Genomic DNA, 25,585 nt, shown 5'->3' on the forward strand with positions numbered 1-25,585 from the left:
TTCATTTCTGACAACCTCTGAAGGTACGTGAATAGAAAGGTGGTGTGCTAGGTAAAAACATGATCTACAATGTACCTGTGGATAAATACCTCAGTTTCTCCATTTGCCAATCTCAGATTACAGTATTATTCTAATGAATAGGGTGTTATGATGATGATTAAAAAGAATGAGGAACTTCATTTGGGAGGCTGAGGAGGTCACAGGGTTAGGGTGAGCTTGGCTATGCCACCGTGCCTCAGAAAAGAGGAAGGTCGCCTGGTTGTTGTTTCCTTGTTACTTCACTCTTTAAAAGATGTTTGAGGTAGTTCTTGTGGCTCTTTGAGTCTTGTGTGCATACATATCCATATGCATATACTATCAGTTCATTCTCAGTTAACTGAGGAGCTAGTATTCTAACCGGTTGTTTATAACGTGTGCATCTATAACATTTGACAGTTGTTTGAACTCACACATGTGCACATTTCTCCCTTTCAACCTTAAAACACAGTGAAGCATGACAGCAAAGCCTTGCTGTGGCTATGAGTGCTGTCCTTCTTGTCTCGCCCTTTGCCTTTCATGAGTGTACTCGCAATGTCTGAGTCCTGCAGTGTCACCAATTTTGTTCTCTTGCAGTTGCACCACTGTGTTTTCTGTATCATGAACCTTACAAATTGTATCAGATATTCCGTGAGATGTACGTCCGCTTTTTCTTCAGACTCCACTCCATCTCCTCTCATCCTTCTGTAAGTTCATCAGTTGGATCTACTCAGACATTAAACTGTTCTTTCCCTAAAGAAAAAGTCTCCTACTTAAAGTGTTTCTAGAATCAATGGAAGAGAACAAAGTGATGTTTAGATATTTTGTGGAGTAGAGAGGAAAACATCTCTTATTAATTAGATTTTAGCTTTTTGTGTTGGGGGCGGGGGCTGCCTTGATTCTCATCCTTAACAAAGATGCCTACCTTCTTTGTTGATGTCTCCATCTGAGGAGGGAGGTTGGTGAGGTCCTCTGTGCTGCTTCAGGGAAGTTTACAGAGGATGCAGGGGCTGGTGGGTGCTTTGCACATGGCTACTTTCTTGTTTTTTTTTTTTTTAATTTCTTTTTTTTTTCTTTTTTTTAACTTATTTTTTTATTAGGTATTTTCCTCGTTTACATTTTCAATGCTATCCCAAAAGTCCCCCATACCCACCCCCCCAATCCCCTACCCACCCACTCCCCCTTTTTGGCCCTGGGGTTCCCCTGTACTGGGGCATATAAAGTTTGCAAGTCCAATGGGCCTTTCTTTGCAGTGATGGCCGAGTAGGCCATCTTTTGATACATATGCAGCTAGAGACAAGAGCTCCGGGGTACTGGTTAGTTTATATTGTTGTTCCACCTATAGGGTTGCAGTTCCCTTTAGCTCCTTGGGTAATTTCTCTAGCTCCTCCATTGGGGGCCGTGTGATCCATCCAATAGCTGACTGTGAGCATCCACTTCTGTGTTTGCTAGGCCCCGGCATAGTCTCACAAGAGACAGCTATATCAGGGTCCTTTCAGCAAAATCTTGCTAGTGTATGCAATGGTGTCAGCGTTTGGAAGCTGATTATGGGATGGATCCCTGCATATGGCAATCACTAGATGGTCCATCCTTTCGTCACAGCTCCAAATTTTGTCTCTGTAACTCCTTCCATGGGTGTTTTGTTCCCATTTCTAAGAAGGGGCAAAGTGTCCACACTTTGGTCTTCGTTCTTCTTGAATTTCATGCGTTTAGCAAATTGTATCTTATATCTTGGGAGTATTGTTGCTATAATTATCATTATCACTTTACCGTTTTAAATGTTATTTTGCCACACATTTTCCTTATGTTTATTCAACACCTACATTGACAACAGTATAGTGTTTTATTATATATTTTTATTTCTTTACCCTTTTTTTGTTTGTTTTCTTTTTCCCATGAACCCTGGCAAAGACAGCATTTACTTTTCTGTCAGCTTCCCCCTTTGGTGTTCTTTGGCCTTCCTGTGGGTAGCCTGCCTAGCTGTCTGTGAGAACCTGTTCAGTGGAAGGAAAGGTGGACCGGCCAAACTGCTCAGTAAAGCCTGTCTTCTTCCTACTAAATTGAACAGCTGGTTTTTATTCTTCCATTTACAACTGTATGTTCCTGCTCCACTTTCTTTGACTTCAGTTTTCCCTCTTGTATGCTAGTGAAAGTTGGCAACTAAGAAAACTCTAGAATGTCACAGATAAGCTAACAAATCATCTTGAGACTCTCTCCAAGAGAATTGGACTTAGCTATTATTTTCCATTCCTATTTAATCTAGAATAAACAGAAAGATAATATTAATAATTTTCTTTTCTAATATCACTGTCAGGATCACATTCTCATAACCCCATACACATCTCCTCCACATTCACATACACACATTCACATACACACATTCACATGCACACCACACATGCATACACTCAAGCACACAGAAACATGCACATACAGACTCACATACACATCTTATGCCTCAGAGTTTTGAAAAACAGACTCTGTGGATAATAAATACCCAGCCACACCATGCAGCCCTGCCCCTTCCTTCACTGGGGATTGACAGAAGCTCATCTTCTCAGGCTTACAGCCAGACTCAAACCATTGAAAACCATGACAGCTTAGAAACTCCAAAAGAACATGAAAACTTCCTTATCAAGGACAACCCGGGGAACACTGAGCCTCAGAAAGACTTTACTCGGGATTGCTGAGGAATAAGCACACTTGAAAAAAAATACTTGCTTAAAATTATTTATTTGTACTTTACAAATAATACTCCTCTTTAAAAAGTAGATTTGGTAAACAAAAAAAAATGTGTATTCTGAGTAATGAGATAGTTTTGTTTGATAACTTCTTGATGTGATTCAAAGAAAGTGAGAAAAGCAGGAAATGTTTTCCCAAAGGGTGAGACTGTAGGCACACCAAAGAGACACACATGGGGAGAGACAGGGATGGCCAAGGCACCAGGAAATGCCTGGAACCTGGAACACATCCAGAGAAAATGAAGTTTGCCACACCTACGCGGCCGTATGTGGCTCACAAAATGGCAGGGTTTTTATAAAGGATATTTATGTTGGCCTTTGGATCCACTGGTTTCTTCTGTCTTTTTATTCATAAAGAATATTTGTATGCATTGTCTCTTTGAATGATGTGTTGCCATACTTCATATTTAAAGACTAAACTGTGTTCTTCTGACTCATTGTTGGCTGCAGGGCATTGTGTCACTCTGTTTGCTGTTTGAAACTCTTCTTCAAACGTATCTTCCCCAACTCTTTTATCATCTGCGAGAAATCGGAGCTCAACCGTGAGTATTTTCATTGTCCTACTGCATCTTGACAGTGCTGGAAACACAGGAGGCGGTTTTTCCATCACTCACAGACACACTATGTCCTCAAGGAAGAGAGGCAACAGTTCTCCCCTCAGAGCGACCATCTTAAGTAGAACTCTATTGTGTCCTCCCTGCCCCCCACATGCACACAAATGAAAGGTTCATAGTAGAGGCCCAGGGATGTAGCTTGGTGGGAAAGCACTTGTCCTACATGTGTGGGCCTCTGGGTTCAGTTTCCAGCACTGAAAACAAAATGTGCTTAGAATGACTAGCATCCCATTAGACAGAAGTTGTATTCATAGGTGCTGATTCTTATGTATGACATAAGGATCACCAAATTCACCCAATTTCCATTTATAATGGAAACAGTACAGCCTGGGAAATATAATACCAAAATTAAGTCAATGTATCAGATTACAATGTATGAAGTACCTAAGGTTAAGGCTTGCTGTTGTCACAAAAGGGAGGCTGAGCGAACTCCTCCCAGCAGTTGTCCTGGGTTTCTCCTTACAGAGGTTGGATTTGCTTCCCTGATCTCAGTGTGAGCCACAGGCGAATGTATGGATTAGCTCTGACCTTACTGAGTGCTTCTGACTCCTTTTAAATAGTATTTTCTAGATTAGTGTTTTGCTCCTGTTTCTTTAAGCACCCCCCCACACACACACACACACACATACAAACACTGTTAAGGAAGGTCTGTGTGGAAAATGAGCACTAACTCTTTGAGGCCATGGGAGGTGGGAGTTACGGCAACCAAGTGTGGTATTTGTCTTCGTCACACTTAAATCTACACAGATCCTTCCTGAGTGGGTGTCAGTGTAACCCAGCTGCAAGTGCCACTTCTGTGAAGCTGGGCCATCAGGTAACATTATTTATGCTGCAAATTCTTTATGCTTAAATCGTGATAACTCAATTTCCTTTCCTTATAATGAGGATAATTCCCAAGGTACGGAATTGTTGCAGATTCAGTGATTATAGAGCAGATACAGACGTGGAAGGGAAGGATGGGGATGCTCTATATCCTTTCTCTGACGCCCATTGGGTTTGAGAAAGATTCCATATGTTATTTTTAAAATTAGTTCATATTCTCATTTGATAATTCCGAATTGATACTCTTTTCTTTGTAGCCTCATTAAAGGGCACAGTGCCTGCCCTTCCTCTTTTTGTTGATTATTCTGCCTAGAGATGTATTAACTTTTGCCATCTTTGAAAGAGTGGGCTTTATGGTCTGTTGAAATTTCTCTTGTTTTACGGTATCGACTACATTGATTTATGCTCTTTTATTCTTTCTTCATTTTTTTTCTTCATATTTCTTTTTTTTTAATTTTTAATATTTTATTACATATTTTCCTCAATTACATTTCCAATGCTATCCCAAAAGTCCCCCATAGCGCCCCCCACTTCCCTATCCACCCATTCCCATTCTTTTGGCCCTGGCATTCCCCTATATTGGGGCATATAAAGTTTGCAAGTCCAATGGGCCTCTCTTTCCATTGATGGCCGACTAGGTCATCAGAGCTCCAGGGTTCTGGTTAGTACATCATGTTGTTCCAACAATAGGGTTGCAGATCCCTTTAGCTCCTTGGGTACTTTCTCTAGCTTCTCCATTGGGAGCCCTGTGATACATCCAATAGCTGACTGTGAACATCCACTCCTGTGTTTGCTAGGCCCCGGCATCGTCTCACAAGAGACAGCTATATTTGGGTCCTTTCAGCAAAATCTTGCTAGTGTATGCAATGGTGTCAGCGTTTAGAAGCTGATTATGGGATGGATCCCTGGATACGGCAGTCTCTAAATGGTCCATCCTTTAATCACAGCTACGAACTTTGTCTCTGTAACTCCTTCCCTGGGTGTTTTGTTCCCAATTCTAAGAAGGTGCACAGTGTCCACACTTTGGTCTTCATTCTTCTTGAGTTTCATGCGTTTAGCAAATTGTATCTTATATTTTGGGTATCCTAAGTTTTGGGCTAATATCTACTACTTATCAGTGAATACATATTGTGTGAGTTCTTTTGTGATTGTGTTACTTCACTCAAGATGATGCCCTCCAGGTCCATCCATTTGGCTAGGAATTTCATAAATTCATTCTTTTTAATAGCTGAGTAGTACTCCATTGTGTAAATGTACCATAATTTCTGTATCCATTCCTCTGTTGAGGGACATCTGGGTTCTTTCCAGCTTCTGGTTATTATAAATAGGGCTGCTATGAACATAGTGGAGCATGTGTCCTTTTTACCGGTTGGGACATCTTCTGGATATATGCCCAGGAGAGGTATTGCTGGATCCTCCGGTAGTTCTATGTCCAATTTTCTGAGGAACCGCCAGACTGATTTCCAGAGTGGTTGTACAAGCTTGCAATCCCACCAACAATGGAGGAGTGTTCCTCTTTCTCCACATCCTCGCCAGCATCTGCTGTCACATGAATTTTTGATCTTAGCCATTCTGACTGGTGTGAGGTGGAATCTCAGGGTTGTTTTGATTTGTATTTCCCTGGTGATTAAGGATGTTGAACATTTTTTCAGGTGCTTCTCTGCCATTCGGTATTCCTCAGGTGAGAATTCTTTGTTCAGTTCTGAGCCCCATTTTTTAATGGGGTTATTTGACTTTCTGGAGTCCACCTTCTTGAGTTCTCTATATATATTGGATATTAGTCCCTTATCTGATTTAGGATAGGTGAAGATCCTTTCCCAATCTGTTGGTGGTTTTTTTGTCTTATTGATGGTGTCTTTAGCCTTGCAGAAGCTTTGTAGTTTCATGAGGTCCCACTTGTCAATTCTCGATCTTACAGCACAAGCCATTACTGTTCTATTCAGGAATTTTTCCCCTGTGCCCATATCTTCAAGGCTTTTCCCCACTTTCTCCTCTATAAGTTTCAGTGTCTCTGGTTTTATGTGAAGTTCCTTGATCCACTTAGACTTGACCTTAGTACAAGGAGATAGGAATGGATCGATTCGCATTCTTCTACATGTTAACAACCAGTGGTGCCAGCACCATTTGTTGAAAATGCTGTCTTTCTTCCACTGGATGTTTTTAGCTCCCTTGTCGAAGATCAAGTGACCGTAGGTGTGTGGGTTCATTTCTGGGTCTTCAATTCTATTCCATTGGTCTATTTGTCTGTCACTATACCAGTACCATGCAGTTTTTATCACAATTGCTCTGTAGTAGAGCTTTAGGTCCGGCATGGTGATTCCACCAGAGGTTCTTTTATCCTTGAGAAGAGTTTTTGCTATCCTAGGTTTTTTGTTATTCCAGATGAATTTGCAGATTGCACTTTCTAATTCGTTGAAGAATTGAGTTGGAATTTTGATGGGGATTGCATTGAATCTGTAGATTGCTTTTGGCAAGATAGCCATTTTTACAATGTTGATCCTGCCAATCCATGAGCATGGGAGATCTTTCCATCTTCTGAGATCTTCTATAATTTCTTTCTTCAGAGACTTGAAGTTTTTATTATACTGATCTTTCACTTCCTTAGTTAGAGTCACGCCAAGATATTTTATATTATTTGTGACTATTGACAAGGGTGTTGTTTCCCTAATTTCTTTCTCAGCCTGTTTATTCTTTGTGTAGAGAAAGGCCATTGGTTTGTTTGAGTTAATTTTATATCCAACTACTTCACCGAAGCTGTTTATCAGGCTTAGGAGTTCTCTGGTAGAATTTTTAGGGTCACTTATATATACTATCATATCATCTGCAAAAAGTGATATTTTGACTTCATCTTTTCCAATTTGTATCCCTTTGATCTCCTTTTGTTGTCGAATTGCTCTGGCTAGGACTTCAAGTACAATGTTGAATAGGTATGGAGAAAGTGGACAGCCTTGTCTAGTCCCTGATTTTAGAGGGATTGCTTCAAGCTTCTCACTATTTACTTTGATGTTGGCTACTGGTTTGCTGTAGATTGCTTTTATCATATTTAGGTATGGGCCTTGAATTCCTGATCGTTCCAAGACTTTTATCATGAATGGGTGTTGGATCTTGTCAAATGCTTTTTCCGCATCTAACGAGATGACCTTGTGGTTTTTCTCTTTGAGTTTGTTTATATACTGGATTACGTTGATGGATTTCCGTATATTGAACCATCCCTGCATCTCTGGGATGAAACCTACTTGGTCAGGATGGATGATTGTTTTGATGTGTTCTTGGATTCGGTTAGCAAGAACTTTATTGAGGATTTTTGCATCAATATTCATAAGGGATATTGGTCTGAAGTTTTCTATCTTTGTTGGGTCTTTTTGTGGTTTAGGTATCAGAGTAATTGTGGCTTCATAGAATGAGTTGGGTAGAGTACCTTCTGTTTCTATTTTGTGGAATAGTTTGTGAAGAACTGGGATTAGATCTTCTTCGAAGGTCTGATAGAACTCTGCACTAAACCCATCTGGTCCTGGGCTTTTTTTAGTTGGGAGACTATTAATGACTGCTTCTATTTCTTTGGGGGATATAGGGCTGTTTAGATCATTAACCTGATCTTGATTCAACTTTGGTACCAGGTATCTGTCTAGGAACTTCTCCATTTCATCCAGGTTCTCCAGTTTTGTTGAGTATAGCCTTTGGTAGAAGGATCTGATGGTGTTTTGGATGTCTTCAGGATCTGTTGTTATGTCTCCTTTTTCATTTCTGATTTTGTTAATTAGGATGCTTTCCCTGTGCCCTCTAGTGAGTCTGGCTAAGGGTTTATCTATCTTGTTGATTTTCTCAAAGAACCAGCTCCTTGATTGGTTGATTCTTTGAATAGTTTTTCTTGTTTCCACTTGGTTGATTTCGCCCCTGAGTTTGATCATTTCCTGCCGTCTACTCCTCTTGGGTGAATTTGCTTCCTTTTGTTCTAGTGCTTTTAGGTATGTTGTCAAGCTGCTAATGTGTGCTCTCTCTAGTTTCCTTTTGGAGGCACTCAGAGCTATGAGTTTTCGTCTTAGAAATGCTTTCATTGCGTCCCATAAGTTTGGGTATGTTGTGGCTTCATTTTCATTGAACTCTAAAAAGTCCTTAATTTCTTTCTTTATTCCTTCCTTGACCAAGGTATCATTGAGAAGAGTGTTGTTCAGTTTCCACGTGAAGGTTGGCTTTCTATTATTTATTTTGTTATTGAAGATCAGCCTTAGTCCATGGTGATCTGATAGGATGCATGGGACAATTTCAATATTTTTGTATCTGTTGAGGCCTGTTTTGTGACCAATTATGTGGTCAATTTTGGAGAAGGTACCATGAGGTGCTGAGAAGAAGGTATATCCTTTTGTTTTAGGATAGAATGTTCTGTAGATATCTGCCAGATCCATTTGATTCATAATTTCTCTTAGTTTCTCTGTGTCCCTGTTTAGTTTCTGTTTCCATGATCTGTCCATTGGTGAAAGTGGTGTGTTGAAGTCTCCCACTATTATTGTATGAGGTGCAATGTGTGCTTTGAGATTTACTAAAGTTTCTTTAATGAATGTGGCTGCCTTTGTATTTGGAGCATAGATATTCAGGATTGATAGTTCCTCTTGGAGGATTTTACCTTGATGAGTATGAAGTGTCCCTCCCTGTCTTTTTTAATGACTTTGGGTTGGAAGTCAATCTTATCAGATATTAGAATGGCTACTCCAGCTTGTTTCTTCCTACCATTTGCTTGGAAAATTGTTTTCCAGCCTTTCATTCTGAGGTAGTGTCTATCTTTTTCTCTGAGATGAGTTTCCTGTAAGCAGCAAAATGTTGGGTCTTGTTTGTGTAGCCAGTTTGTTAGTCTATGTCTTTTTATTGGGGAGTTGAGTCCATTGATATTAAGAGATATTAAGGAAAAGTAATTGTTGTTTCCTGTTATTTTTGTTGTTAAAGTTGGCATTCTGTTCTTGTGGCTGTCTTCTTTTAGGTTTGTTGAGGGATTACCTTCTTGTTTTTTCTAGGGCGTGGTTCCTGTCCTTGTATTGGTTTTTTTCTGTTATTATCCTTTGAAGGGCTGGATTCGTGGAGAGATAATGTGTGAATTTGGTTTTGTCGTGGAATACTTTGGTTTCTCCATCTATGTTAATTGAGAGTTTGGCTGGGTATAGTAGCCTGGGCTGGAATTTGTGTTCTTTTAGTGTCTGTATAACATCCGTCCAGGATCTTCTGGCTTTCATAGTCTCTGATGAAAAATCTGGTGTAATTCTGATAGGCTTGCCTTTATATGTTACTTGGCCTTTTTCTCTTACTGCTTTTAGTATTCTATCTTTATTTAGAGCATTTGTTGTTCTGATTATTATGTGTCGGGAGGTATTTCTTTTCTGGTCCAGTCTATTTGGAGTTCTGTAGGCTTCTTGTATGTTCATGGGCATCTCTTTCTTTAGATTTGGGAAGTTTTCTTCTATAATTTTGTTGAAGATGTTTGCTGGTCCTTTGAGTTGAAAATCTTCATTCTCATCCACTCCTATTATCCGTAGGTTTGGTCTTCTCATTGTGTCCTGTATTTCTTGGATGTTTTGAGTTAGGATCTTTTTGCATTTTACATTTTCCTTGATTGTTGTGCCGATGTTCTCTATGGAATCTTCTGCACCTGAGATTCTCTCTTCCATCTCTTGTATTCTGTTGCTGATGCTGGTATCTATGGTTCCAGATTTCTTTCCTAGGGTTTCTATCTCCAGTGTTGCCTCATTTTGGGTTTTCTTTATTGTGTCTACTTCCCTTTTTAGGTCTAGTATGGTTTTGTTCATTTCCATCATCTGTTTGGATGTGTTTTCCTGTTTTTCATTAAGGACTTCTACCTGTTTGATTAGGTTATCCTGTTTTTCTTTAAGGATGTGTAACTCTTTAGCAGTGTTCTCCTGCAATTCTTTAAGGGATTTTTGTGTTTCCTCTTTATTGTCTTCTACCTGTTTACCAGTGTTCCTTTGTATTTCTTTAAGTGTGTTATTAAAGTCCTTCTTGAAGTCCTCTACCATCATCAGGAGATATGCTTTTAGATCCGTGTCTAGCTTTTCCGGTGTGTTGGGGTGCCCTGGACTGGGCGAAGTGGGAGTGCTGGGTTCTGATGATGGTGAGTGGTCTTGGTTTCTGTTAGTAAGATTATTACGTTTACCTTTCGCCATCTGGTAATCTCTGGGGTTAGTTGTTGTTGTTGTCACTGTTTAAAGATTGGAGCAGAAGCTGTGTTCCACTCACCAGCAGTCTCAAAATCCTGTGGCGGGGGTCGTGGGTAGCTGGCAGTACCCCGTTGCTGGTCCAGCCGGAAGAGGCCTGTGGTCCTACTCAGGCCGGTTTTCTGCTTCCCTAACTAATGCAGTCTCAGGTCCCGCGTGCAATTGGATTGGAGCAGAAGCTGTGTTCCACTCTCCAGAAGTCTTAAGATCCTGTGGCGGGTGTTGTTGGTAGCTGGCGAGTGTCAGCCGACCCTGCGCCCTTGCTACCCCGGTGCTTTTCTGACCGGAAGAGGCTTGTGGCCCTATGTAGACCGGATTTCTCCCTCCCCAACCAGAGCAGTCTCAGGTCCCGCGTGATTGGACTGGAGCAGAAGCTGTGTTCCACTCACCAGCAGTCTCAAAATCCTGTGGCGGGGGTCGTGGGTAGCTGGCGGGTGTCAGCCGACCCTGCGCTCTAGCTACCCCGGTGCTGATCCGGCCGGATGAGGCCTGTGGCCCTACTCAGGCCGGTTTCTGCTTCCCTAACTAATGCAGTCTCAGGTCCCGCGCGCAATTAGATTGGAGCAGAAGCTGTGTTCCACTCACCAGAAGTCTTAAGATCCTGTGGCGGGTGTTGTGGGTAGCTGGCGAGTGTCAGCCGACCCTGCGCCCTAGCTACCCCTGTGCTTTTCTGACCGGAAGAGCTTCTTTCTTCATTTATACTTTATGTTTATTTTGCTCCTATTTAAGATACCCTTATCTTTCTTGATACAAGTATTAATGTTACAAATTTCTCTCAAAGTCAATTTTACCTCCATTCAATAAAGTTTGGTATGTTATTGTACTGGTTGGTTTTGTGTGTCAACTTGACACAGCTGGAGTTATCACAGAGAAAGGAGCTTCAGTTGAGGAAATGCCTCCATGAGATCCAGCTGTGTGGCATTTTCTCAGTGATCAAGTGGGGAGGCCCCTTGTGGGTTGTGCCATCCCTGGCTGGTAGTCTTGAGTTCTATAAGAGAGCAGGCTGAGCAAGCCAGGGGAAGCAAGCCAGGGGAAGCAAGCCAGTAAGGAACATCCCTCCATGGCTTCTGCATCAGCTCCTGCTTCCTGACCTGCTTGAGTTCCAGTCCTGACTTCCTTAAGTGATGATCAGCAATGTGGAAGTGTAAGCTGAATAAACCCTTTCCTCCCCAACTTACTCCTTGGTCATAATGTTTTGTCCAGAAATAGAAACCCTGACGAAGACAGTCATCATCTCGTATCAGTCAATTTAAAACGTTCAATTTCTTTCATGACTTGCTATGTGACCATCAGTTATATTAGAACTGTTACGTTCATAGAGAACTTGAGCTTGTACTCCGCTAGAGGCTTTATTCCTACTGACTGACAGGTATACAAACTGCTGGAAGGGTTATGCACAAATGATTAAGTCTTGCCAGCTACAAACCCTGAGAACTACAATAGCAACTTACCTGAAAAATATACCCTACCCACTGGTACCGGAGCGGCACAAATGTTATGGGTACTAAGTAACCCCTTTTTATTGGACTTAAGGCCTAGTTCATGAAATGCAATCCATGCCTGAAATTGCTAACAAGTTCAAGAAGCAGAGACTAAATAGGTAATGGTCCCTAGAAAAAACGTATTACTAATATTCTATTAAATGAACATAGCAGCTAAATGACTCCTAATGATCTATTGATATCTCCATACATCAGGGCAGCCCTCATCTCTCACCAGAGAAGCTGGTTCTTACAGTAGATGGCAATTAACCCAGAGATCCACAACTGAACTGTGAGAGAGAGACCTTGGAGCACTCAGCCCTAATGGGATGTCTTTATCAATCCCCTTCACTCAGGGGGCATATGCGAAAAGGAAGTGGAAAGACAGCCAGAGTTGGAGCCTGACTCAGGAAATGGTGTCTTCTAGATACTACACATATGCACTTACTGTGACAGCACGCACAAAAGAAGGGGAAAATGAGCACAAAGTCCTACCCCTAACCAAGAAGCGATTTGCAATTGGTTCCTGCTGACAAAGAGGAAATCAGTCCCTCTCCTCACCCCCAGGGAATGATGCCAAGTGTATCAACTACACTCCAGGGCAGGTGTCATGCCCTGGAGTAGCTGGCAAACCAAACCAAACTCTACTGTCTTTGTTGTTGGTTTGTGCCTTTTGTTGTTGATTTGGTTTGGTGGAGTTTTTCTTAAGACAGCAAAAGAACAGGGAATTTGATGGATAAGGAATGGAAAGGATATGATTAAAATATATTGTATGAAAAATATTTTATTAAAAATTTTTAAAATATAGCTGGGTGTTGTGGCACATGCCTTTAATCCCAGCACTTGGAAGGCAGAGGCAGGCAGCCTCTGTGAGGTCAAGGCCAGTCTGGTGTATATAATGAGTTCAGGACACCTGGGGCTATGTAGTGAAACCTTGTCTCAAAAACCAAGGTTATTTTTCTATGATTGCTTTCTGTTTTCATTCCGTTATTGTTAGAGAGTACACTTCATGTGATTTCAGTGCTTTTAATTTTTTTAGATTTGTTTTTCTGATCCAAATTTAATCTAAGACAAATGTTGCATATCCACTTGAGAAGAATTTAAGTTCTTGAGACGAGGAACTGGCTCTGATGCACAAGCCTGAAGACCTAACTTACATTCTTCAGGGCCTTTGTAAAAGACTGGATGTAGTAGCTTGCATCTGCAATCCCAGCACTACTGTAGTGACAGAGGAGGCAGGAGCAGAAGAATATACCAGAAATCCACAGGCTAGCTGTCCACTGGAGTATACAACACTGAGCAACAGCCAGAGAGCCTGCCTCAGAGTGAGGGTGGAAGGCAAGAACCAGCCCCTAAACATTGTTCTGTGACCAACACACACACACACACACACACACACCACACCACACAGTCACATACAAAAAGGATTTGTGTTTCATGAATATTTGACAGAAGTCTATAAATGTCAATAAGGCAACTATGTTGATGAGCCGTCTGTCTTTTATTCAACTCTTGAGCCGTCTGTCTTTTATTCAACTCTTTGACAATTTTCTTTTGCTCTTTGTTATTCAGCAATATTAGTCTCTAGATACAATTGTGGATGTCTTCTTCCTTCATTCTTATATATAATTTGGATTTCTGTTTGAGGGAAACTTGCCCTAATTGTTTTCCTTTACTCTTGACCATAAATCTACTATACCAGAGTACATTTCTCTTGATTACAAATTGCATGGTATTTTCTATTTCTAACTCAGCAGCTATCAATGCTTTTAAGTTTCAAGTAGGCTTTTAATCTCCCTATGTAGTAATCTCTCTCCCACTGATATGTTTATACCACTTATTATTTAGCATAACTGGTAGGATTTCATTGAAATCTATTTTGCTACAGTTTTCTGTGCTCTTTCATTTCATTGACTTGTGCTTACTTTAAAAACTGAGGGCTTGCCAGTGTGGTGGCACACACCTTTAGTTCCAGCACTTGGGAGGCAGAGGCAGGCAGATTTCTGATTTTGAGGACATCCTGGTCTACAAAGTGAGTTCCAGGACAGCGAGAGCTATACAGAGAAACCCTGTCTCGAAAAACCAAAACAAACCAAAAAAAAAAAAAAAAATCTGAGCGCTTGTCATTCTTCTTTGTGTGCACCCTCTGTTGTGTGTACTATAATAGACATCTTTGATAGGAGCCTCCTGCTTCAAAGCGTGCACCAGTAAGTAGATGTATTCCACTTTTAAACAAATTCCAAACTTGGGTGTCTGAGTACTTCCAGAACATTTTAATCCTTAATTTCTGTGGTTGCTATCAAGACTTTACCTTTCAGCAATGTGATTGTAATATATCTAGACTGAGATTTCTTTGAGTTTATTCTGTTGGAGTTTGTTGATCATCCTATGACTATATCTGTTGTCATATTGAGGGATTTTTTTTTTTCTTTAGCTACTATGCTCTGGATATGTTTTGTGCACCACACTTACCCTCCTCTTCTTCCGGGTTACAATGACACCCTGGCAGTGCTTTCAATTTTGTCCCCTAGATATTTGAAGTTCTATCGGTGCTTTTTGTTTATGCGTCTTTTTAATTTTTATTTTTAGGTTGGTTTTCCAATCAGTTTGTCTGTGATTTGGACTCAACACTTCTTTAGATCATATATTTTTCCATTAATTAATTTATTTATTCACTTCACATCCCAATCACTGCCTCTCCTCTTCCTGGTTCCCCCACTTACACAGTCCTTCCTCCCTTTCCTTCTCCTCTGAGGGGTTGGAGCTCCCCACCCCCTGGGTGTACCCACAAGTCTCTGCATGGCTAGGTGTATCCTCTCACATCAAGGCCAGACAAGGCAGCCCAGTTAGGGGAATGGGTTCATAGGCCCCCATTTATGGAAAGGCCCTCCATATGTTGGGAGATCTACATAAAGATAGAGCTGCATAGTTGCTACTAGGTCCAGCTCATGTATATACTTTGGTTGGTGGATCAGTCTCTGAGAGCCCCAAGGGTCTAAGTAGTTGATTCTGTTGGTCTTCTTGTGGAGATCCTATCCCCTCTATCCTCTCTATCCCCTCTAGGTCCCTCAGTCCTTCCCCCAGTTCCTCCAAAAGAGTCTCTGAACTCCCTCCGATATTTGGCTGTAGGTCTCTACATCTGTTTCAATCAAGTGCTGTAGGAAGCCTCTCAGAGGACAGTTATGCTACCCTCCTCTGTCTGCAAGAATAATGGAATATCAATAGTATCAGTGCTTGCCCATGCCATGAGTCTTAAATAGGGCCAGTTATTGGTTGCCTATTCACTTAGCCTCTGTTCCATCTTTGTTCCTGCATTTCTTATAGACAGGACAAATTTTAGGTCAAAAGTTTTGTGAGTGGGGGTTGGTGTCTTTATCCCTTCAGTGGGAGTCCTGCCTGGCTATAGGGAGTAGCCACTTCAGATAGAAGTCTCAGCTAAAGTCCACCTCCATAAACTCCCGGGAGCCTCCCCATGCCAGGTCTCTGGCACATCCTAGAGATACTCCCTCCCCTGTCCCCTACACTGCCCATCCCCTGCCATTTGCTATTTCTGCTCATTCTTCAGGCCCATTGTCCCTCTCCCCCCACATCTCATCCTGAATTCCCCTCCCCAACCCCTCTTCCATCCAGTTTCTCCTTCCATTTCCCTCCTATGACTTTTGTCCCCCCTTCTAAGTGAGATTCAAGCATCCTCGCTTGGTCCTTCCTTCTTCTTTGGCTTATTTGGGTCTGTGAATTATATAGCATGAGTATTCTATACTATTTGGCTAATATCCACTTATGAGTATATACCATGCATGTCCTTTTGGGTCTGGATTACCTCACTCAGGATGATATTTTATAATTCGATTCATTTGCCTCTAAAATTCATGATTTCCTTGTTTTTAACAGTTGAGTAGTATTCCATTGTGTAAATGAACCACATTTTCTGTATCCATGTTTTGGTTGAGGAGGATCTGGGTTGTTTACAGTTTCTGACTAGAATAGCTTCATTATGAATAAAGCTGCTGTTAATGTAGTTGAGCAATTTTCCTCATGGTATGGCGGAGCACCTTTTGGTTATATTTCCAGGAGTCTTATAGATGGGTCTTCAGTTAAAATTATTCCCAATTTTCTGAGAAACAGCCAAATTGATTTCCAGACTGGTAGTACAAGTTTGCACTCCCACCAGCAGTGGATTCTTCCCCTCACCAGCATCTGCTGTCACTTGAGTTTTTGATCTTAGCCATTCTGTTGGGTGTAAGGTGGAATCTCAGCATCATCTCAATTTGCATTTCCCTGATGACTAAGGATGTTGAACATTTCTTTAAGTGCTTCGCAGCCATATTATTATTGATACATGCTCTGATTCATTGACACTTTCCTTGGTCATCTCAATCTACATCAGGTCTACTCAGTCCTTTGGAGGTTTCACCATTATGTTTCTTTTTTTTTTTTCAAATAATTATTATACTATGCAGTTGTATAATTTTCATGTAGTCATTCCTCATGTAAAACTCATATATACTTGCAAGGGTAGATTTTGCTATGCTAAACCATCCCCCAATGAACTTTATACTTTTAAAGCCATCGCTGTGCAGTCTCTATGGGAGGAGGCACTATTCCTTCCCCAAGACACTGAGAATTTGAGTAACTAAAAATTATTGAATGTAATAATTTAGATATATTTTTCAATATTAAAATATTTATGGCAAAAAGTTTTCTTTTGCTTGATTTAAAACAAATCGAAAGGCTTAATTTGTGAATGCCACTGACCAATACTTGCACGTACTAGAATATAGAAGAATTCAACAAAGAATATGACTATGATCTTTCAGAGACAGTTGGGGGATTTTTAGATGCTCATAAACAACACAGAAATGTGAGAGGTCTATTTGTCTCTTAGGATATTTAAGCAAAGGGTTCATTTTCTAAGTCTGAGGGAAAACTGTTATTGTTAAATAGATGACTTATAAATACGGGAACCCATACATCTTTGAATTTTTTGTAGCAAAATAAATTCAGTTAAATTTGTTCTTATAACCTTGTCACTAAAACGAAGGGTTTGAATAAGAATCCTAAGGTCTCCTGTTGCTTTAAACCATGTGTCCTCCAGACTCCCTATGTGCAGGTTTACTTTTTCCAATCCATATAGCAGCTTGGCTGAGATGTACAGGTAACACTTGTTGAACTGAAAAGTATAAAGCACTGAATGTTCTTTAATATATCTGGAACAACAATCCAGATTGCCATGGCTTGTCTAAAATTGAAACTATCAGAATACTATAAATAAATAAATGGTCATACATAAGTCACCCTTTTAATGGTTTTAGGATATTAAATTGAGGACCCACCTTCTTGCCTCTGACATTCTATAGCTTTTAGGAAATAAGGGGCCTTAGAAGATTTGCAATAATGACAAAATTAGTTGGATTCTTCAAATATTGCCTTTTTTAATAGGAAAGATCAAATAATAGTATTAATCCTTATTTCCTTTATCTACAGACTTCGGATATCATTTAAATGGATGGTTCGAGCTTTTTCTGGATACTTAGCTACAGATCAACTCTTGCTTTTATGGGATAGAATTCTAGGATACAACTCTCTGGAAATCCTTGCTGGTAAGAGTGAAGCCCATGCTGTTGCTATGAGAGGCCCCATTCCTGTTTAACACTCAATGGTTGTCATTAGAGAAGGGTCTTCATTCACCATTTCTAGTGCATGAACATAATAGATTGAGCAGGTTTAGAAAACACGCTCCGAAGTTGTACAGTTCTGATGCATCCATTTAACTGCTCTATTCCTATCACAGTGAGGTTTATACAGCAGAGAGTGTTGCCTTTTCCTCTTAACCATGAGCTTCATCACCTTCTGTCCTGAGCCCCTTCTCAGAGGATGAGGCCCCTGCATATGTCCAAGCTCTGGTCTTCTGGTCTGCAGTTTATCCTAGATTTCTAGATTCCAAACCTTTTCATCTTTGCTAGTAATCTCTGCCTTCTACCCTGGTGCTAAAATTATTTATTTTAGATATTGTCTCCTAAAAAAAAACAAACAAGTAAGCCATTTTTCCCTTTGCTAAGAGAAGCCACAGAGTCATCTATTGTTGATGCTTACGTAGTTAATACAAATGATATCCCACTATAACACACTAGTGTGTCACACTGTAACACTCCTTATGTGTACTGCACCCACATGCACAGGTGGCTCCATTGCTTGATCACTGGGATTCTTAGAAAATTCCAATAACAGGATTATCTCTACAGCAATAGATGGGGCACAGGAAAGCTGGCAATGTTGTTTACTTCCTTTCTTTACTGTTAAAAATCACCTCTCTGGGAAATTGTGGAAATAAGGCTGATCTAAAAAAATAATGTGGCAAGAGTATTCTCTGGACACCATATTAACATTTTCTTGAATACCAGAAGCCCATAATATTTGGGTGACATTTGGAAAGGTGAAATTAGAATAACTATAAAGTATCATGAGAATAAATGTTACCCCAGATGCAGTAAGACGGTCATTGATTAATGCTTCAACAGCTCCCAGCATCCTTCTCTCATTTTTCTTAAAACTCATAAAGACTTGTTAGAGAAGAACTGCCTGCCCTTATCATCTTACCTGAAGGATGGTGATATATCATCTAGGAATAGAAGGAATGCCAGAGAGAGTGTCTGGATTTTCAGACATTTCTAACAAACTGCCCTTATCCTCTAGTGTAATGCTTAAGTGCTAGGTGATCCTGCCCTTTTCAGAGGGCCCATTTCTTTAAGGATAATATGGCTTATTGATATGTGCCCTTCTTAGGCCTTCTGAGATGGTTCAAAGTAAAGATGCCTACTGCCAAGTCTGACAACCTGAATTAAATACCCAAAACCCACATGGTGGGAGAGAGAACCACAAGTTGTGATCTACACAATCTGATTTCTACACGCAGACCATGGCTTCCATATATGTACCATGGCTTGCTTGTGCTCTCTCTCTCTCTCTCTCTCTCTCTCTCTCTCTCTCTCTCTCTCTCTCTCTCTCACACACACACACACACACACACACATACACACAATAACATAACTACATAACTTTTAAAATTAAAGTATGCCTTTTTTTTAAGAGAGAGAGAGAGAGAGTGTGTGTGTGTGTGTGTGTGTGTGTGTGTGTACGTACGTACGTGTGTGTACCCACACACCAGAAGAGGGCATTAGATCTCATGGAGCTAGAGCTGCAGGCTGGGAACTGATCTCAGATTATGTAAAAGAGCGCAAGAGCTCTCATGTCATCTCTTCAGCTCCAGATCTGCCCCTTTCAAACCAAGATTGGTTCATGGTTTTCTCTACTTTCATTCCCCTTCTCTAGAGCCTTCTAGTTTCCCCACAAAGCAGTCTGGTTTTCTGCTACCAATTCTAAATGTCTAGATTTGATAGTTCCCTAAGTTCCCCTCCTTCTGGTCTACCAGACACTGGGAAGAGCATAGTCGACAGCCTTTGGCCTCATTTCAGAGACGATGTTGGGCGAGTGTTAAGGGGGAGCTCAGCGTAAGAAAGGACATTCTCAGAGAGTGATTAAGTAGAGGAAGCTCTGTGTCACCTGAGAGGTGGCAAAGTTTTCATGTGGAAGCAGCAGCAAGTTAGCAAGCTTTCAGGGCCTCAGGCTTAAAGCCTCCGACTTTGTTACCTCATCACCCCCTTAGCTGAAGGGGAAGGGAAAGAAAGGTATGCAGGATACTAGATTAGCATCTCTGCAGAGGCTCTGTTAACGCAATATAGAAATTAAAATCGGACTGGCGGCGAGGCAGGAACCAATGCACATGGCGCATTCACCCACTTTCTCAAATGCTAAAACTCAACAGTGAAGAAGTCTAAAAATGGGGTGCAGGAGCTCCCAACCTTTGCAGTCACATAAAGTCTGTAATAATAGATCATTGCACATAGAGATACACAGATTCCCATTGATTATGTCATACAATTTTGATACAGCTGTTTAAGGGCTACCTTTTTTTAATATATATCAAGCATGTTATTGTAGAATCTTTAGAAATCTTTCTACAAATAAATCTGTCCTTATGACTTACAGACCACTAAAGAAGAGCTTAAAACAGAAGTGTCATAATGTCATGATAGGGTTTATTAAGATTAAATTAATGAAAATAGTTGTTTAAAAAAACAAACTAAACACAATTTCCACATCTCATATGAAGCATGATTTCAGTTAAGAATATCCCAAAGTCTAGATCCTCTCGTCATGGCAAGCAAGCCTGTTGTGAGTAGAAGGGATGGACAAACTCAACATGAAGCAAACAGAAAGGCCTGTGTGATGTGACACCCAGATAAATAAAGGCTATGAGTACACATTTGGATGCTGAGTTCAATCAGTGGACTTCTCTCTTGACAGCTGACCTCCATCTAAGCCTCTTTCCTACTACAGCAGAATATTTGGACATCCTGTCAAGCTTTCAGCCAACTGCTCAACTACATACAGGAATTAAAGTGGGAATCCTATTTCTTAGCTTCTAATATGTTTTCACTCTCCAAAACATGATTCCAGATAATGGGAAGTGATAAACAATTGCTGGCCTGCAGAAATGGTTTTGATACTCTTGTGAACATAGTGTCCCATAGCTTTAAATTCATTTTTAGTCCTTTTCAGTGAAAGAGAAAATCTTTGATCCAGATCTCCTGTATGCCTTATTCCATGGTGAATAATTCCAGCTGACTTACTCTTAACTTGTATTATTATTATTCCTAAATTTTCTCCTTGGTCTTCCTATCTAATTTTGATGCTCTTGCCAAGACTTCTCAAAACCTCTCATCCCCAAGCAAAATGCCTGAGCTCTTTCCAGTTCCTGGCTGCACTGATGCTTACCTGGGGTGGTTTAGAGGCCTGGACAGCAAGAGCCTGATATCCATTCCTCAAGCAGAGCCTTCCACCTGTGAAGGCCCAGGACCACCATCATCCTACCCTGCAGGCAATGTCTGGAAAGCCCTCCGTGGTGCAGCAAAGCTGACCGTCCCAAGGAAAGCACATAGTCTCTGGTGCAGGGCTGTCTACTCCTTGTCTGTGTACTCAATAGGGAAGTCATGCAAAGGTCACCTGCACAGGCTTTGGGACCAGACATAAGTGTCAGCTCTACCATTTATACCTGTGTGACCACAAACCGGTCAGCCAGCACACTGTGCCTCAGTTTCTGTAGTAGCAAAATGGACTTGATAATAGTGCTTAATGCAGAGTGCATGGGCTGAGAGTTAAGTGCCAAAGCTGTTCTCACAGTAAATTACTGTTTAAAAGATTGTGTTAGCTGTGCAGTGCACCTAGGAACCAGTCTCCTAAGTCATTTTTAATGCTCATTACCTCGTATTCCCTAACTGTCAATGTTCTAAAGGGTAGGGAATGCACTGGCACCTCAGACCTCAGTACAGGGGGAACAAAGGTGGAATCAGGAGTCCTCTGAGGCAATTTTACCTTTTCAGGGCCACCTTTCTCATACCTGGGTACTCTGCTCCCCGTCACTCACTGCTCCACCTTTCTCATACCTGGGTACTCTGCTCCCTTGTAACTCACCGCTCTCGTGGAGTTTCGGGGTCGGTTCTGTACACAGTGTGTGCTTACCTGGCCCTTCTTGTGTGTGCTTAACAGGAACAAACAATACCAATGTTTTCTACATAATGCCTATTACTAAACTTCAAATTGTCTATATGTTTTCAAAGTTTCAACTTATTGTAACTTGTAATGTTACAAGCTAACAGTATAAATATCAAGATTAGCTCCACAACAGCCTTCTGCATAGAAGTATCCATTTGTGATACTAAGAAAATCAATAATGAGTATACAAAGATATAAATATAACAAAATATTATAAAATCACTTTTTAAAGTTGGTATACCCATACTTATATCAGGACACCTCCCTCAAACATATTAAAATGAGTTTTTAAATTTTAACTTCATGTTCCAAAGGCTTATCAATATTATAGACTAAAATCTGTGAGATATTAGAGCATATTTTAACAGTTACCGTATTAGTTGTAGGTGTGAAAGAAATCATTTAAAAATGGCTTTTTAAGACCAACAGGTTTTCCTTTCTCCAAACTGTGAAGGAGCCAGGCTCCATTCTCTAGAATAGATGTCCCACTCATTATGACTCCCTAAGCAGAGGGCAGGGCAACAGCTGCACTGCCTGCTCCTTCACCTTCTCACGGTGGCTGTGGGCACAGCGTGAGTGTCTGGGCTGCTGAAGAGTCCAGCCGTTGAAATACTGTGCGTTCTTTTCCAGTGCTGGCAGCTGCCGTGTTTGCTTTCCGAGCAGTGAACCTGATGGAGGTGACATCACTGGCTGCAGCTGAAGTAAGGATAAGTTTCACTCCGATGAGATGGAAATAGTTCCTGAGAGGCCGCCAGGCCGTCACTTTTAGTGTCTGGTGCATAGGACAAGCACTACTTGTAGCTGAATTTTTAAACTCGGGTAAAACCTATAAATTCTGAGTTAAGTATTATTAAGTACTCAAATTTCCCTAATTACTTGAAAACAACCTTCTTATGAAGGGTCATAAACAAGATTATTACAGGAAACCATTATGACCATTATGAGAAACCCGATACCTAATGACTTTAATTGAAACTATGAGGGGTTATGGCACAGGTTCTTGTTGTTGCACATGTGTTACAAACAGGAAAACTAGTTGAAAGAGTTAAATAGTATGCATTTGGAGGACCTACTAATGACATGGGCTTTGGATTCTTTTTGGTGGTGAATGAATGATTCAAAGCTGATTCCTCTCTCCTTCCTTCCTTCCTTCCTTCCTTCCTTCCTTCCTTCCTTCCTTCCTTCCTTCCTTCCTTCCTTCCCCTTTTATGGCATCTCTGTTTATTTCTATCCATCTCTGAAACCAGTATGGTCCTAAGCTTCTTGCTGGTGCTCCACTGTTACCCTCTCTCTCCCTGCTCTTTCGTGATAAAATCTTCTTTCCCTTTCTCTAGTACCCATACTTGAACCCCACCACCTAGTGTGGAAGTGTGACCTGGGGGTTTAATTAGGGTTGCTTTCAGGAACTCAGGTGTAGGATTATTTACTGAAGTATGGGCAACTTACTAGCAGCTAAACCACTGAAGAAAATGACCCCCTTCCTCCATCAGCCATTAACTATCATGAAGTGAGGAACGATGAGGGCCTGTGAACCTGTCACCCATACGAGGTGCAGTTTTGACAGGCTTAAATGTATACAGGCCGGCCTTATGAAGGTCGCCACAGGTTCACCGCCCTGTGCCCTCTCCTCCACCTCTTACATTTTTTTCTGCCCCTTTTCACAGTGGTGCTGAGCTTTAGTAACAGGCTGAGCACTTGACAATCTCCTAAAGAAGATTCTATGATATAAGGCTCAGATTAGCCCCAGGCTGTGCGGGAGGCGCACATGAGAGGGACTTTGCAATTAACAGTTGTTTGAGGGGTTCATTCTTCTTAGCAGTGTAACCACTGATAAACTAAAGCTGATTTCTTTCAGTGGTAGAGTTTATACCTAAGATATGGTGCACTTAAGTAGTGCCTGCCCTGGTGCTATATTTCTTTTCTCTCAGAGATGGAAGTATTGTCCTTCAATAGCTTCTGTGTGTTGTGTATAAAGGGAAGAGGATGTTTATATATCTTGCAACTGAATAAATATTAGCTCCATCTCAACAATATTCCCTGCAGTCTTTTACTTTGTACACTTGAGTCTAGGATTCATATTGGAGGTTTATTTATAGAAGCGAGCTGAAATGTTAGACCTAGAAACCCCCGCCACTATGTGTATGTGAGGAGAGTGGAGTGCTGCGGTTGGGTCATTTTCTTATGTGCATTTTAGATTGTGTACGTGTTCAGAGATTCCAAGGAGGAAGTTGTAGTAGCATGGTGAAAGACTGAAAGCAGCGGAAGAACTTTGTGGGAGTGGCCCCAAAGGTCACACTGAGCAGGTGTGTCTGTTGTGTGTGTGCTTTGACAGACCTTAGTGTTAATAATTCCTTTTTGGTTTTTTGTTCCAGGCAGTTCTGGCTGACCTTTCTACTTTAAAAGTCATGCCTCTTCTTCAAATTTTTCTGTTTGCTACCGTCACCTGATCTTCGAGGTCGCTGACAACACCTCTAGTTTTTCATTAGAAACTAATCATGAACTATGCAAACCTGCATACATCCAGAATTAAACTTTGCACATAAGCCAATAAAGATCATGTTCCTCCTCCGTTAAACCTAAGAAGTTTTCACTTTTTAAAACAATAACCCTACACACCAAATACTGCGCTTGCATGCTGATGATTGTCAAGAGAGAAGCAATAGACATCAGTTCTGCTGAACCGAGCATCCTCCATGCAGATCCCTAACTGGTAACAGGCTCGTACCATATATGCAATAAGAACTAAAGACACTGTAATAAACTTGAAGAGGTAACACAGCTTCTTGTCAGTTTGTAAACTTCTCCCTAGATAATAGTTTTATTTTATAAATTGTTCCCCACTAAAGCTAATTGGTTGAATGGGGCTTGAAAAGGCTTGAAAATAATGCATTTGAGTGGAATTTAAATGTACTTTAGTATTTTTTATCAACTTTTAATTTATGATGGATTTTTCATATCCCTCCCATTTTATTTCTCCATTAAACATCTCTACTGGGAAAAGGTATACAGATATCTCTAATAATCTTTTGACTTGTTTTTGTTGTTGCATTTTTGAGACAGTCTTACATAGTCCAGTCTTATATAGCTACTCACTGTGTAGTAGAGGATGCCTGAGTTCCAGATCCCCCCATCTCCATCTGCCAAGTGCTGGGATTACAGGTGTGTCCCACCCCACCTGCCCCATCTGATGCTAGGTTATTCTTTCTGTTGGAAGTCCCTTTGCACTTCCCGCCTCCATCTTTTACACAGCATCCTTGCTACTGCTGACGCTGATGGTGACGCTTGTTGCCAGATTCTGTTTCCTTGGAAGAATACAAGGAGGAGGATTCAAACCCAGCTCTGTTTTGCTGAGCTTGGTGCTTCCAGATTGCCTTCAGAGCAGAACAGCTTAAAAACATCACTCTAATAAAACTCAAATCAATAGATTGACACTCCTTATCTGAAATTTATTAGGTTTTATTCAAATGTATCTTAGAAATCTGTTATTTTCACAGATATATTAGGAAAACTATGATAGTCAACATAATACTTCAAGTGTGGTGAAATTTGGTGTCAGTAGCTTACCCAGAATCTAAGTTCTCTTATTCATCAGGTACTTGCTGAATTACTGAAGTCTAAACTATTTACTCTGTGTTTGAGTCTTAATAAGTCCCCATCTTACTGTTTTTGGTGACACATCATGTCATGTGTCTTGCCATTCTGCATGTCCAGGTGCCCCTCCATGGAAAGGACAAGCATGATTCTGGGGCTAGTGTCCCCCTTTGTCACAGTGGCAAAACTATTAGGAAGCAGTTGTGTTTTAGATAATTAATGGAGAGGTACCAATGCCCATCTTTAAGCTTTTTAAAGAAAAATATAATTTTACTAGAGATATTGTAGTTACCTGATACACTTCATCAGAGAGTTCTCCTAAATAATTAGATCTGTTTTGGGCAGTTAAGCAGGATACCAAACAGTAACAAATTATTGTTTCTGCTGTGTTTACCTTACACAATTATGGAGGACCACATGAGTAAATATATATGGAAGTGATTTTCTTAAACTTTAAAAGACCAATCAAATGTGGTGTTTAATTCTTATGT

The 25,585-nt window shown here is 40.8% G+C and overlaps 1 protein-coding gene across 2 annotated transcripts in view; it reads left to right on the forward strand.

Moving 5' to 3' along the window:
* Positions 1-24,078, forward strand: part of Tbc1d19 (TBC1 domain family member 19) — a 104,635-nt gene extending 80,557 nt beyond the window's left edge. For both annotated transcript variants that reach the window (XM_021162116.3, XM_029477606.2), the window contains 5 exons: positions 613-722; positions 3,207-3,298; positions 17,376-17,491; positions 22,134-22,204; positions 23,876-24,078. In XM_021162116.3, coding sequence (XP_021017775.2) covers positions 613-722; positions 3,207-3,298; positions 17,376-17,491; positions 22,134-22,204; positions 23,876-23,950 — 464 coding nt within the window. In that variant the 3' untranslated portion in view covers positions 23,951-24,078. The remainder of the gene's footprint in view (positions 1-612; positions 723-3,206; positions 3,299-17,375; positions 17,492-22,133; positions 22,205-23,875) is intronic.
* The last annotated feature ends 1,507 nt before the right edge of the window (positions 24,079-25,585 follow it).

The sequence above is a fragment of the Mus caroli genome, unplaced genomic scaffold (genome assembly GCF_978045245.1).
Source record: "Mus caroli unplaced genomic scaffold, Mus_caroli_1 scaffold_4, whole genome shotgun sequence".
Taxonomy (NCBI): domain Eukaryota; kingdom Metazoa; phylum Chordata; class Mammalia; order Rodentia; family Muridae; genus Mus; species Mus caroli.